Source organism: Cyprinus carpio, chromosome B10, assembly GCF_018340385.1.
Source record: "Cyprinus carpio isolate SPL01 chromosome B10, ASM1834038v1, whole genome shotgun sequence".
In the NCBI taxonomy this organism is placed as follows: domain Eukaryota; kingdom Metazoa; phylum Chordata; class Actinopteri; order Cypriniformes; family Cyprinidae; genus Cyprinus; species Cyprinus carpio.
The window spans coordinates 2,886,815-2,902,011 of record NC_056606.1 but is presented as its reverse complement, the minus strand read 5'-3'; the positions used below and the strand labels follow the sequence as shown (position 1 = coordinate 2,902,011).

Below are 15,197 nucleotides of genomic sequence, written 5' to 3'. Positions count from 1 at the left end.
CATTAACTATGGCTTTTACCTTAATTAACTCCTAATTTGCTGCTTATTAATAGTTAGTAAGGTAGTTAAGTTTAGGTATTGGGTATTATTAGAGATGTAGAATATGCTCATGCAGAATATGTGCTTTATAAGCACTAATAAACAGACAATTTGTTAACAAAAGGCATGCTACTAAACAACGAGTTAATAGTGAGAATTGGTCCCTATACTAAAGTGTTACCAGAATACAGGTTTAGAACAACATGAGCATGCGTAAATGATGGCAGAATTGTCATTTGCAGGAGAACTATCCCTTTAATGTTAATTTTTAAACATTTTTTGGTAATTGAGATTAACCAAATAAATGCTATAAAATCACTGTTTCTGCAATTAGCTATTGCATTCACTCGTGTTAATCTACAAAGTGTTAGTTGTGGCTTTTAGGCTCTTAAAGTCATGTGACCTCTGCCCTTTAGTGAATATCTCACTGAAATGTGAGAACTGACCCCCTGACCTGCCAAATGCATTGGATTGCATGCTTCACAGTCAGTCTTCAACAAAATTGTGTAGAAATACACACCTCTACATGACCTGTCATGACTTATATATAACACAAGTTAACTCATGGATTTTCCAAATTCAAAGTTTAATCGTCTCAAACATTGCTGGTGCTGACAGGAATCCTCGTGTGAATGTTTAGTGTTCAGGACCGTGTTTGATACATGCAGTAAAGAACAGTCTCTTCTGAGAGACAAGGACTGAAATCAACACGGCTTCACAGAGTCATTATACACTTACAATTCTGAAATTGTATGTCAAGACTAAAATATAGTTTCTGAAGTCTGACTGGAGAGAGAGAGGCAGTGGTCACTATCTGGGTAATATATAAATGAATGGCTGTGGTTTGACAGTCTATCTGTAAGTGAACTCGGTTCTGCTCAGATACTGTCAGAGAACCATTATAGACATCTTGTAGGTGGATGAATAATATGTTATGATTAATTTCCTCAATACAATGAAAAAAAAAACAGCAAAATGGAGAAAAAGAATAATTTTTTGACACATTTATGTACAAAACACTCCAGACACATACACACCAGGGCAAAAATAATAATAATAATATTTGGGCCAAACCAAAACTGACTAAATTTTACTGGCCTTTTAATGGTCTTAACCATTTGAATCAGAAATCACTGGTCAGGAACTTAGCAAGAACTGCACACATAATGTAGATAAAGTACCTTAGGATGTAACTTAGCCTGCCCCTTTTGGTTTCTTTAACCCTCAGGTGTTGTTTGTTTTGTCATTTTAGACAGAAAAAAAATGTTTGGAAAATTTAACAAATCGCTACTTCATCAGAATGGTATGAAACTTAGTGAACTTCATGGCAGTTGCTATGTGACCAATCTACCAATCAGCCACAATGCAGGTATGTATGTCCAGCTAGGTTCTTCTACAATTACCCCATCAACTCCGGTCAGTAATCTTGGTGTAATCTTTGATGACCAGCTGACATTCAAAGACCACATTGCAAAAACTGCTTGATCTTGCAGGTTTGCATTGCACAACGTCAGAAAGATCCTTCATAACGGAGCATGCTCCACAACTTCTTATCCAGGCCCTTGTCATTTCTAGACTGGACTATTACAATGTTCTTCTGGGCTGGACTTCCATCAAGCACAATCAAACCTCTACAAATGATTCAGAATGCAGCGGCACGACTGCTCTTCAATGAGCCCAAAAGAGCCCATGTTACACCTCTCTTTATTGAAGTGAAGTGACATGTGACCAAGTATGGTGACCCATACTCAGAATTAGTGCTCTGCGTTTAACCCATCCAAAGTGCACACACACACCATGAACACACACCTGGAGCAGTGGGCAGCCATTTTGCATTCATCATTATATTTCTCACCAGATCTCTGGTGCATCACGACACAGCTCATGTTTTATCACAATTCAACAATCCACAAAACTCTGCTCCCCTCTAAATCAAACATCCAATATTCTGACAAAAACCTTATTCTGTCTTTGATGTTTTTCTGAGACGGCAGTGGGATTTTTAAGTAGTGCATTGGCTTACATTTAGCTCATTTCCTGACCAATAATTTGTGGTTAAGACGATTAAAAGCTTAGTGTTTAGTCATTTTGGGCTTGGCCTTTTTTTCCCAGGTATGTAATGACATATTACATTACTGTGTGCAGCCATTTCTACTAATTTGCAAACAATTTATTTCAAAGTCTCACTCAATCAAGACAAGACAAGTTTCTGAATTAAAATGTGGTTTATGATACAGTAACAGAGGTTGGGTCTATGTCTTTTTCAACGGCGGCTGGTTTATAAATAACATTTGGCTTGGAATCTTTTTTAAACCTGTAGAGAAAAAGAGACAAAAGAGAAACATGTTTAGTCTTTTTTACTGTGTGACTGCTTTCTAAAAAGCAGGGAGTATTAAAAGTTTACAAATACTGACTTAAGTCAAAGTAGTGATGAATCAGAGATGGATATGAACGTACTTTGAGTACTTTTTCTGCTGTCGATATGTGTACGTGGAAAAGACCAGCAATGTGACGGCAAACAGAACCCCAAAGATAACCGCCAGAATGTGTCCTGTGAGAAAAAAACAACCTTTAAACGTGTTTATATTGTGTTCATATTACTGTCACTCACAGAGAGCTTCAGTAAGGACGGAAAATAAAACCATATTAGCACTATGACACAGACAACATCAACACAAGACGAATTCCTCTGAAATAAACTGTTTATATCCTGCTGTAAATGTACAGTAAATGATACATTCTTACCGTTAGATTCCATTATATTGTTATCTCGTGTTTCAGATGGAGCTTTACTGGCTACTGTGAAACACAACACAAAATAAACATACACTCACACATATTGACTGTACAGTACAGATTGTTTCAACAGGAAATAAACAAGTAACAACAAATTAACTTTCTGCTGGAAAACTGTCATTATTCTGCTCAAGTTAATTCAGCGTCTGCGTTTCAAAGTTTGTGTCATTATCTGAATCCGAGTGTGTCAGTGCAGTTAAACTGAATATTAACTTGAAGTAATTGGCATTGTTTTAAATACAAAATATTAAACCAAGTCACATTTAGATGTTCGTTGGGCTCAAAAAATAAAACGGTAGCTATGTAGCCACTTTATATCAAATGTCTTTAACTACTTACATTTATTGTATATTAATTATAATTACTGACGATTTTCAAAGTACTTGCATGTAATTTCAGAATAATTACACAACTCGTACGCCAAACTTCTAAAAACATAAACAGATTAAGCAAGGCGGATATAAAGTTTCTATGTGTTGTAATATGTTTGTGTGTTTCTCAGGGCATATTAATTATCCTGCCAGGCTGTTATTGAAAATAAGAACCTGTTCTTAATTGACTTGCCTGGTTAAATAAAGGTTAAATTACTGCACCTTTATAATAATAAAAGTATAAAGATACAGGGAAATATTTTTTTCCCAAACCTGAGTTATACAAACCAAAAAAATGGGTCCCTCAATACAGAATTATAGACTGTATGTCAATTATGTACAAAATTAACTTTGAATCAGAGTTTAGAAACAAAAAATCAATGTGCATCATATGCCTAATTTGATCATGTAACCTTTTTGTGTTTGTAGTAAAAAGATATTCAGACACAAACACATCATAAACTGCAACACAATCAGGTATAAAAGAGCTAAAAGGCCTAATATAGACTGTACATACTTCTTGTAGTGGATTCTGTGTGGAAAGATGCCAGCACTTTTCTCCCATGCAGAAGTTGTGGAGCTCTGAAGTTTTTGGACAAAAGCTTGTTGTGTTCAGTTTTCAGTGTGTCCTCCAAGGCTGCCAGCTAATAAAAGAAAAACAAGACTGATTTAGATGAGCGAGTGCTATAGATGACATGATGCTCTCTTGAGAGAATAGTCTGACCTGTCTTCTTGAGACTCTGATGGAGTCATTAAACAAAGTCCAGCTGACCGTCTGAAAGCACGGTGGGGTCGTCAGGGACCCGTTGTACCTATAAAACCTGTCCAAGCTGTCCGGCAGTAGATGGCGCACATTAAAACCAGGAATCTCAGTGTCTGACTCTGAAAATAAGACCATCAGATCAGGCTGGATTATAATCATCAGTGCTTTATGCTTGACGTTTTCTTTGTGGACGGTTATTAGTTACTTACCCTCTATGCTGATGTCTGTTAACGCAGACAGAATCTTCTCATAGTTGTCATTGTCATGAAGGCCAATCTGTTGAGGAAAAAGTCAAAAGGAAATACTAACAAATGTATTTGCAAAGACTTTATTGGGAGTGATCAAACCATATTCTTTTACTTGGAAAACTTTACTGCAGCCAGAAGGTTGTAGCTGAAAGACTTACACCTATGAATCCTCCTAACACTGCCAGTCCATCAGCTTTACTAGCAGCCTCAACCAGATCTGCATATTTGGAGTTATAATGAACCACGTGGATCTGAGAAATGAGGAAATTGTGGTAGCATGTGTTTAATGCAATATCTCACACATTATGCAATTTTTATAACCATTCATGTTCCAGAAAGACTGGGCCAACAGCATGATCTCTAAATGGTTGGCTGTATTTAGAGAGACCATTAAACCGTGTGTTTCTTCATCTCAGCTCATCTCACCTCAGCAGGGAAATGAACATGATCTATGGTGTGCTCTGAGCCAGGGACCTCTTTAGTTCCCCAGTGGAAGTGAAGCTGGGCTGCGACATAAACGTGATCGAATCCACTCATGATACGCATGCTGCTCGGCAGACTCAGCTGTACTGAAGGAAGAACAGAAACAACATGCATTTCAGACAGCTTCTCGTTTCTGAACGACCCATTCCTTAAAATAGAGTAAGGTCATTTAATTAAGTAATTTAAGTCAGCAACAAAAACAAATGCTAAATAAAGTCCATAAACTGTATCTGTATTTTAAGCATTGTTTAAAGCCGCTCTTTAAAACGGTTAATTTTTGTTTTCGTTTTATCGGTTAAAGTACAAAACTTGCTTTCTGCACGCATGAATTATTATTCTTTTTTTTGACAATCATTTACTCAATAAATCTGATGAAATACACTGATTCCAACAAGAATGAAACATGATTAAGTCACTGAATCTCTGACTCAGCTGATTCTTTTAAAAACCACATTCATTAAGAAATAAAAACCATTGCTATTGCTCAAAGATACAATGATTGATTCGGTTTGACTTCATTTTTAACAATTTTTTATGGTGAAGCAAAAATACACAAAATAGCTGGCAATATTTTGTCTAAAATCTTGCTTGTTGAAAAGCAACAGCATGAAAGAAGGCCATACTTTAGTTTGCGGACCAGCTCTCACTATTAACTATCATAGACCTTTGCCTCAAAAACTAATTTGCTGCTTATTAATTGTTAGTAAGGTATAGTTGTTAAGTTTAGGTATGGGTTGGATTAAGGGATCTAAAATATGGCATTAATGTGCTTCATAAGTACTATAAACTGCCAGTCTGCTAGTAATATGCATGCTAATAAACAACTAGTTAATAGTAAGAACTGGTCCTTAAATTAAAGGGTTACTTACAGTATATTGTACTTACACTATAATATGCTGTTTCATTATCTTAATGTTTGTTCCTTGGGAGATATCTAACAAAAAAGGAGATCTGTGCCAACTAACAATAGTCTCCCCTTAAATCATCAAAATACACAAAACTGGAATCGTCCTTGTTTTTTTATTTCACAAATATGTAATAACACTGTCACAAGTCACTGACAGTATATACTGACAGTGGAACTGTTCTGGTGTGAACAGTTCAGTATAAGTAATGTGATTGTGTGTAGGTCTTGTGTTTGGTGTGAAAGGGCCTCGACTCACATGTGTGTCCGTTGTTGATGAGGGTGAGAGCGTGAGAGCCGGTGAGATCATAACCCTCCAGTTTAATGGGAGGGAGTCTGGGCTCATAGAAAACCTTATGAGTGTCTATGTTGATTGGAGACTGAGATTTTCCACTACAGTGTTCAAACACAGATAACCACGTGTCCTGATCTGATCAAGACAAAGAAATCATTAACATGCAACAGCCGTAACAATGTCATCTAATTTAAAAGTTAACTGATGACATTTTTATGCAACAAGTTTTATTTGTATAGTGCCTTTCCAAGGCCATTTTTCAGAGCCTGATAACAATGCATTGTAATAAACATAAAAAAGCACTAGTAACAGATACAGTAGAAACACACAATAACAGTACATGATTAATCATTCACTAATACATGCTAGTTCATGTACCTCAAAGTGTTAATTAATACATTAACCTCACAGTTGTTGTTTTTCACACATGAATTTATATGATTTCTGTCATATAGTTCTTGATTAGTACCTCATCGTTAGTTATTATTTAACCAATGTTTAATTAAGGTATTAATAGATTATTTTATTTGCCGTTATTATAAAATGTTACCGATAAAGCTTCAGGACACTGTTGCATTGCATGAATTGCTAAGAATATTGGCAACTTTTACTTAGTTTTATTCTGAATGACCATTTAGTTACTGGTGTTTTTGAGCAAGTGACCGTCTGTAATGTTTATAGTGAGCAGCAAACTACTATCGCAAAGAACTTGCAAGTTCCACACCTCGCTTAAAATACTCCCAATACAAATAAGAGATTGAAAAGCTTTGAGACTTTGAGTCTTTTGGGTGTTCATGATGGAAACACAGAATGTCAAAGGACACAAGGCTTACATCTTAAGAACTGATACTGATGGCATAGACGCAATAAAGCAGTAAACTCACACAGAGTAAAAAATGTGCAAACTAAACTAATCTTTCTGAAAAATAAATAAATAAATAAATAAAATCTTTAGGAGGTTTTTGTATATTGGTTTCAATTGTATTTGTTTTAGAATATGTGTGAGATGATGTGTATCTATAGTTTATTAAAGTCTTTTCATTTTATTTATACATTTAATGTCTGATTACATTTAAGACTTTAAGCTTTTGTTTTTTGTCCTTTAGCAGTCCTTTAGCAAAGTGACTTTTTGTATGAGTGATTGTATCATGACTGAATCATTTACTCAAGAAATTTTATCAGATACAGTTTCACACGGGAACTTAAATGTCACTGTTTATGAGTAAGTCTCTGAATCACTAAAAACACAGAGTTTTACACTGGTGTATTGTCCCATGTTTCACCTTCTAGATCAGTGTGTTATAACACACGCTGTTTCAATGTTCAGATTTTTTATCTACTGATCATTTATTTGTATTAAGCACATGTTAATGTCACTTACTACTAGTAGCATAGTTCCACGTTTACCTGATTTGAATGTAAATTTGATTTTAATCTGTGGATCTGATCATTATTATTGTTATTATTATTAAAAGAACAAAGAATTTACTCTGTTTTCTAATCTAATGAAATAAGTGCTACAATTCATATAAATGATGTTTCCCTTCACTCACAGTATTATATCGCAGTCTTACTAGGTGATGAAAGTAACTAAGACATGATCCACTAATAATAAGTGTAATGTAAAACTCAGTCATAGTGGGTGGTTACAGTATATGTATATATTTACCGTGGTAACCCCAGTGGTGCTGATGAGAAGAACCTGTAAGAAATGGAAAGACATTGTTTCAGGGAAGTATATTGAGAAAATTGCCTTTAAAGTTGTCCAAATTAAGTCCCTAAGTTGTGATATATTTATGTTAGGAAATTTACAAAATATCTTCATGGAACATGATCTTTACTTAATATGCTAATGATTTTTTTGCATAAAAGAAAAATGGATAATTTTGACCCATACAGTGTATTGTTGGCTGTTGCTACAAATATACATGTGCTACTTATGACAGCTTTTGTGCTTCAGGGTCACATTTGATCAACTGAAATTCTGGTAACTTTTTGTAAAATAAGACTCCAAGCAGGATCCTACTAAGTCTAACCAACTACAAATAAATCATGAAGACTATGAAGCAGAAACTTTGCTGCTTGGATCTCTAGTGAGGTGAACTTTAACAAACTTTTTAGTGTGTATATAATGCCATAATAATAATAATAATATCTGAGATTACTGTAATATACAAACATGCTGCTATAATGTTCTGTTACAGTTATGGGACAGATACATTTCGAGCAAAGCAGGCACAGGTAGATGAACAAACTGTGAGAACAGGTTTGGTCATTGTGAGTGAATGAGCTGGATTGAGAAGACAGTATCTTTTCCTTTTTCACACACATCAGCACACTCACACAATCCCTCCTTCATCCAGCTCTGTGAATGAGAGCATTATGTGCTTCACTGCTCACTTACACCAGCGCTAATGCTAAACTCAACCTGCTATGCTTAAAACAGAACAAAGCTCAAACCACTGCCAGAAAAGGCCATACGGCTGAGATTTCCAAATCAGACCAAATACAGAGGTGTCAGCACTGTAAAAAAAAAAAAATTAAAAGTTGCAAGAAAAGCATTTGATTATTGCAGGACATTTTCCAAGAAAATACATTTTCAGTCTTTCTACTTCAGAATTTGCTATTTCTTTGTAATTTATTATGAAATTTATTACAGATTTCTGAGTAAAAATTGTTTCAACACCACTTTCTTTTCAGTTCTTGAGGTCACTCCTGGCCACATTTAACTGTTTGAGGTCATAATATGATTCATTATGAAAGGCTGTTCATCAGATCATGATACATTTAGTTTATAATTCAAGTGTTATTGCAACATGCAGAAGTCGTGAAAACAACAGTGAGAAATAAGAGCTAATCCATGATTTAAATGTCGAGGACAATAACTGCCTGACTCCATGCATGATGCTAATATTCATAACTACTGTACATCACTCTCACATTGCATGATGTTTCTAGTTTCCCATAACTTGCTGTTATTAATTTTAAAACCTTTTGTCAGACACTGACTAGATCTATATAACTCTAGTTGTTGTTTTTAAACTGTAACATATCACTTTTTGTTTGTATTTGTGATTTTTCATTTATTATATTATATTTAAAGTTCATTATTTTCATGTGGCAAATCTATTCCTTAACAATCTTCCTCATTATAAAATATACCCAAACATAAACACATTCCTGACTTGCTCCTGAAACAGGAGGAGATTTCATTCATGTGACTGGACATTCTTACACATACAGAGATTATCCAGCAGGTCAGAACAGTGAGCCAGTCAAATCACAGCCTATCAGCCTTATTTGACACTTTTTGCAGTATTACATAGGATAAAAATACACAAAAAATACACAAAAACACAAAAATATCTAGCTTATTTTTTATTTCTGTACTTGGTGAGGTTTTCATCAGAATCAGGATGTGTGTGTGTGTGTGTGTGTGTGTGTGTGTCTTCCAGGAATATTTGATCAACGTGTGACATCATGTGAGCTGGAGATGCTGGTACACTGTGAGCGGCACGTAGACCAAATGCTCACCAACCTCAGAAAACCACAAACAGCTCATGGGTATCGCCGTCCAGGAATATTTGATCAACGTGTCACATTGACTCACAGCAAGAAAAAACGTTACTCTCCTGGAGGTCGTCTCTTCATTTCTGTAAATCCTGTCTCTGTTTTTAGAGGAATTTCATTTTCTGCACTATTCAAGTGATCCTGAATGAAGGACTTTCCTCTTTTCTATTTCTTTTTATTTTCATTCACTCATTATCAATAATATCTTGTTTTATGGGTTTCTTTACAATAAGCCAATCAAACATTAACTACAGCAACATACCAAAGTAAATACACGCCTTGATCATCGGCGGGTTTAAAGATCTCCAGATACAAATGACATCAAATCTTGTAAAGAAGTGTTTTGCATCATATAACAGATTATATGCTAATGCTGCTGTTGAGCCGATAATTGCTCATGTAGATTATATGGATATCATCATATAAATGGAATGCACCTGTTGTGTTAAAATCAGAGAGCAGTACATAGAGATGAAAGCCAGTAACCACCCAGAGTCAAGTCTTAACTCTGCTGAAACAGATCTTAATCGCACTCTCATCATTTACAGTTTTTTTTTTTTTTTTTTTTTGTCTGTGTTGAATCTGTCTATGAATATTTGACAAACCTTTTCATTATTTAAATATAAAAGTTGATTCCATGCATGTTTTAGCACTTCCAAATTTACATTTACTTCCTTAACATTTGAATAAAGACTGGAGAACAAGCAAGCTTGCGCTTAGATCAGCAGAGTTTTACACACAGTTACACTGATGGATGCTCTGATTTTACCCATCTGCTCACCTTTACTCTGTTGGGCATCCCTCTCACTGCTCTCATCTTCCTCAGCGGAGGATGAAGATGCTACGACTAGCACATGAAGATGAAGGATGAGTAACATATCCAGCAGCATGCTTACCTCCTCAGTTCTAAAGTTTTCCACAGGTAACTTGGTGTTGTTTCTCATTCACACACAGAATCTCAGCCTCTGCTTTAGTGACTCAAGGGCCCGCCGACTGGGGCCAAGCTTAACAGAACAAACCAATCACAATGCTCAAGCTGCTCAAGGTACCAGGACATCTCTCTCTCTCTCTCTCTCTCTCTCTCTCTCTGTCTCACTCTCTTTTAGAGTTAGAGTGTAACCAAATCTCTCATTCTCTCATAAACTACATGCCTCCCTTCTTCCTTGATCAAAGTTCAGTGAGAATAAGCTACAAACTCAGTAGCTAATTCTGTTAAAGCAAACACTGTAAAAAAATAAAAAATAAATAAAAGTTGAGAAAACTTAAAAGTTTAAGGCAACCAACTTCAGGAGATTTTTGACTTTTCTCAACTTTTTGTTGCATAAACTGAAACAAGATAAAATTTGAGTGTCTGAGTGCACAAACTACAAAAAAGAAAAATCTAACAACCTAAACAAATATAAATATAAAAACGTAACATCCGAATGTAATATATATATATTTTTTTTACAATTTCTACAATTAGTAATGTGCTTTTCTCAATGCTATTTTTTTTCAAACTCTTTACACATTTGTCTTACAACATGCAGATAGCGCCAAGTTTGTTTATTTGTTTGTCAAAGAAACCAGAATTCCTTCGCAAAACAAGAATTATATGTCTTTTTGCATAGAAAAAGTCCAGCATACAAAAACAATAAAATAAATTATATATATATATATATAATTTAAATGTCAATAAATAAGCATTTTTGCAATAACCAAATTAAATAAACAGTATCTGAATATTTATCAAGCTATTTCACTGGTTTTCATCTGGTGTAAAACCAGTGTCATAAAATGGATGATCTGTTGTGGCGACCTCTAATGGGAGTAGACAAAAGAAGAAAAAGGAAGAGAAAGAGAACATTTCACTGAATTTCATTTGCCCAAAGGAGTGCTTTAAAACCTTTTTCTTGTCACTTCAATGGACCTCTAATTTTAATCCATGTTAACGTTACTGAGTTTGTAAAGTAAGACAATTAAAGAAAAGATAGAAAGCATTTAGAATTATCCACCAGTGTTATATCATAGACAGATCTTCTGAAAATCATAATCACTAATGAGTTTGTGTTGTAATTGTAAAAGTTGAGTGGGTTTGGCTGTAAGCACAGTATATGGATGTCTAAAATTAAATGTTTTTATTGAAGAATGACATTTCTTTAGCAGTATCTGTAAGGATATAAATCCAGTTTACTGGTGACCAAGCTGTCATTCACAGGGAGGTTCTTATCAGTCATCAGTTCAACGATTTTCAACCTGTTAAAAGATCTAGTGGCCCCCAAAAGAGCCATATTCAACAGTTTGGTGAACAAAAAGGAGTGACTTCAAAAATGCCCCGTCATCACTCACACCCAGATCAGCTCTCAGAGTCTCTGCTAACGAGCCAATGATATCAATCAGGTGTGTTTGATTAGGACTAAGATTGGGAAACTGCAATCCAAAAGCAAATAAGGGAGTCCAAATTTGTCATGACTGCAAACAGTAATGCATCAGCATCTCTTACTCAAGCTCTTATGGTGGTGCAACATACACTTTCAATGAACCAAACCCAACTTGAATAAAGCTCAAACAACAATCAGAGGTTATGCTAGTACTATTTATCTAGCTCCCGAGAATTAATATAACAATGTACAACTCGAATAAATCTGAGACAGTAACCAGAGAAGTAACTAGTACTATGAAGTATGCCTGAACCATGCTAGTAGTCCAATAGTATTTTTCTAGCCCCCCATAGTTAATGCAACTGAATAAAAACTTAACTAAAGTCAAGCGGTTAGTCAGAAATCTGAACTCTCATCTGATGTGCCCCATGAGATTTAGTATGTATTTAACCCAGTATGCAGAATTGCGGTCACATACTGTACACCTTCACCTGCACAAATGTAACAATTAATTATCAGCCAGGGAAATATGTATCATGCCAGTTACAAAGATAGCAAATCAATACAAGACACCATCTTCTCAAAGATGAATCTAAGAGTAAGATGCATACCTGACCTTAGAAAAAATAACATAGTATGAAGTGTGTGGACACATTTCATACTATGGGCTCATTCTGACTACAGAAAAAGCCCTGATCTTCTTGTGAGATTTCCTTACTCAGACCAAGACAAGCATCCCCCAAAATGGAGACAGGAACTAACAATTGGAATTTGCACTGATAGGGTTAACACCTTTTGGGACAGAAGGTAATTTGCACGATAGACAGTGGGAAATGACACCCCTCTACAGCAATCAACTTATCTCCAAACTCTTCGGATTTGTATTACCTTTTTCTAATCTTGATGGCTGTCTGTCCTATTGTTGAGATAATGAGACCTTTTTTACCAGAAACACAAAGACCTTTCAAACAAGAACAGTTGCATTGTTATAAACTCTGATTTAAAAAAAAAGTGGTTTCAGTGATCTCTGTAGAGTCGTGTATTTAGATGGAAATGAGGGGAGAGAGAGAGGGGGAGCGAGTAAAGGAAGTGGATGTGGCGAATCATACATAAAGTGTGAAACTTTTGTCTCTCTCAGTTGGGTGTGTTGTCTTGAATGAGGATGTTAGGCTTTTGTCAGAGTTTAGATGTTGATCCCTTATAAGAGTTCTGTGTCTTTTCACACTGTAGCCCTCCTCTGGTCCAGACAAACAGCATCAGCCTAACTGAGAACTCACTGCCAGCTATTATTGGGAAAAACAGTCAAGTAAGTCCATCATGGGATGTCAAGTCAAGTCACCTTTATTTATATAGTGCTTTTAACAATACAGATTGTGCCAAAGCACTTTAAAGTATTAAATAGGAAAATGGTGTGTCAATAATGCAAAAGATCAATAGTAAACACTCAATTTTCATCTAAAGGCAGTTCATCATTGAATTCAGTGATGTCATCATCCAGCTCAGTTCAGTTTAAATAGTACCTGTGCAATCAAGTCTACGATAATGCTGTAAATGAAGTGTCCCCAACTAAGCAAGCCAGAGGCAATAGCCGCAAGGAACCAAAACTCCATCGGTGACAGAATGGAGAAAAAAACCTTTGGAGAAGCCAGGCTCAGTCGTTGGGCCAGTTCTCCTCTGACCAGACGAAAACCAGCAGTTCAATTCCAGGCTGCAGCAAAGTCAGATTGTGCAGAGGACTCAACTGGTTTCCTGTGGTCTTGTCCCGGTGGCTGTCTAGGAGACAAGGTCTTTACTGGGATGTCGGATAGGATAGGATGTCCCTATAGTGAATGTCTAATAAACAGTCTAATATTGTAACCTCAGGTGTCAGGATGAATAGTGAACAGACCAGAGTCCAAAAGGTTAAACACATATTCAGAACCTTAGCACAAACTCTGGGCAGAACACAACACAGACAGGACAAAAGAAAGATATATCACTTCACACATAGGTGGCATCACAGCAAACAGAAGCGTAAAAAGTATTCAAACCAACAGAGAACAGATGCCACAAATGAGGCGTGATCAGGCTAATACTCCTGAGAGATGAACCCCATCAGCCAGGGCTGCGTTTCCCAAAAGCATCGTAAGCTTAAGTACATTGTAGACCCACTAAAACCAAACAACTAAGGCTTGGCTGGGAAACGCAGCCCAGCACCTGTCAAAATCCAAAACGAAAACACAAGGGAATAAGAGCCAGAAGAAATAGCACTGGGGTCATGACAGGATTTTAAGCAGGGTCCACTACAAGTGGAGGTCGATCCAGATCAGGGATGGGTTACTCCAGTCCAGAATCACACTGTTGTTGGGGTGTCTACTCCTGCTCCTGGAGGGCCACCGTCCTGCAGAGTTTAGCTCCAACCCCAGTTAAACACACCTGAACCAGATCATCAAGACATTTAGGATCACTTCCAGGCAGAGCTCTACAGGACACTGGCCCTCCAGGAGCAGGCACCCCTGCACTTTTGTGACGTGACATACAGCCATGTATGGTGACCCATACTCAGAATTGGTGCTCTGCATTTAACCCATCCAAAGTGCACACATTGCCAGCCCGAGACTTGGACCCACAACCTTAGGGTTAGGCGTGAAACTCTCTAACCATTAGGCCATGACTTCCCCGTAGACACTCAACACTACCTTGTATCAGGTAAATGCTGGGATCAGCTCCACGATCCCTGCAACCATACATTGGACAAGTAGGTAGAGCAGGGGTTCCCCAACCACATCCCTGGAGCCCAAACACGTCTGATTTAGCTCATTAGTACAGACTCCAGGACCTGAAATGGGTGTCAAACAACACTCTTAAAAATAAAGGTCCTTAAAAGGTTCTTCAAGTGATGCCATAGAAGAACCATTTTTGGTTCCACAAAGAACCATTCAGTCAAAGAAGCATCTCTTTCTTACCTTCTTATAATCCGAAGAACCTTTTTTCACCACAAAAAACCTTTTGTGAAACAGAAAGTTTCTTCAGATGTTAAAGGTTCTTTTTGGAAACGTTTAGACAAAAAAAGAGTGACAGGAGAGATGCAAAATGTGCAGTGTTGGATGGAGTTAGAGAATGAATGAGTCATCATTCACTGCATGGACATTTCTGAGAACTCAACTGCAGATGCTCAATTACCACACTTTAACCCATAATGCTCATGTTTAACAGAAACACATTCCATAAGTTCTGAAAAGAACTGTCCTTAAAGTCTAAAAACCTAGTCTTTACAGGACCCATTACTTGTCACTTGCCTTCAAGTGCAATATATGAACCAAAAAAAAAATCTCTCCAGAAAAAAATAAACTATTACAAAGCACGGCCTGCCTTGTAATCCTCATATA

The 15,197-nt window shown here is 36.5% G+C and overlaps 1 protein-coding gene across 1 annotated transcript; it reads right to left on the bottom strand.

Annotated features, from left to right (window-relative positions):
• Nucleotides 1–2,249: 2,249 nt before the first annotated feature.
• Nucleotides 2,250–10,374, bottom strand: ca9 (carbonic anhydrase IX). Its single transcript, XM_042732100.1, has 11 exons — nucleotides 10,251–10,374; nucleotides 7,569–7,601; nucleotides 5,864–6,034; nucleotides 4,644–4,786; nucleotides 4,376–4,468; nucleotides 4,179–4,245; nucleotides 3,931–4,088; nucleotides 3,724–3,850; nucleotides 2,785–2,838; nucleotides 2,497–2,608; nucleotides 2,250–2,353 (listed from the first exon to the last, which is right to left on the bottom strand). Exons 1-11 carry the CDS (start codon nucleotides 10,357–10,359, stop codon nucleotides 2,266–2,268), a joined length of 1,155 nt encoding a protein of 384 aa, XP_042588034.1. The 5' UTR covers nucleotides 10,360–10,374; the 3' UTR covers nucleotides 2,250–2,265.
• Between the last annotated feature and the right edge of the window lie 4,823 nt (nucleotides 10,375–15,197).

What these genes read in the sequence shown, in the direction of transcription:
- ca9 (XM_042732100.1), bottom strand. Translation starts at nt 10,359, where the DNA reads ATGCTGCTGGATATGTTACTCATCCTTCATCTTCATGTGCTAGTCGTA. An exon ending in ATGTTCATTTCCCTGCTGAG is followed by an intron (nt 4,469 to 4,643) that starts GTGAGATGAGCT and finishes CTCATTTCTCAG; the next exon opens with ATCCACGTGGTTCATTATAA. An exon ending in CAATATAATGGAATCTAACG is followed by an intron (nt 2,609 to 2,784) that starts GTAAGAATGTAT and finishes ACACGTTTAAAG; the next exon opens with GTTGTTTTTTTCTCACAGGA.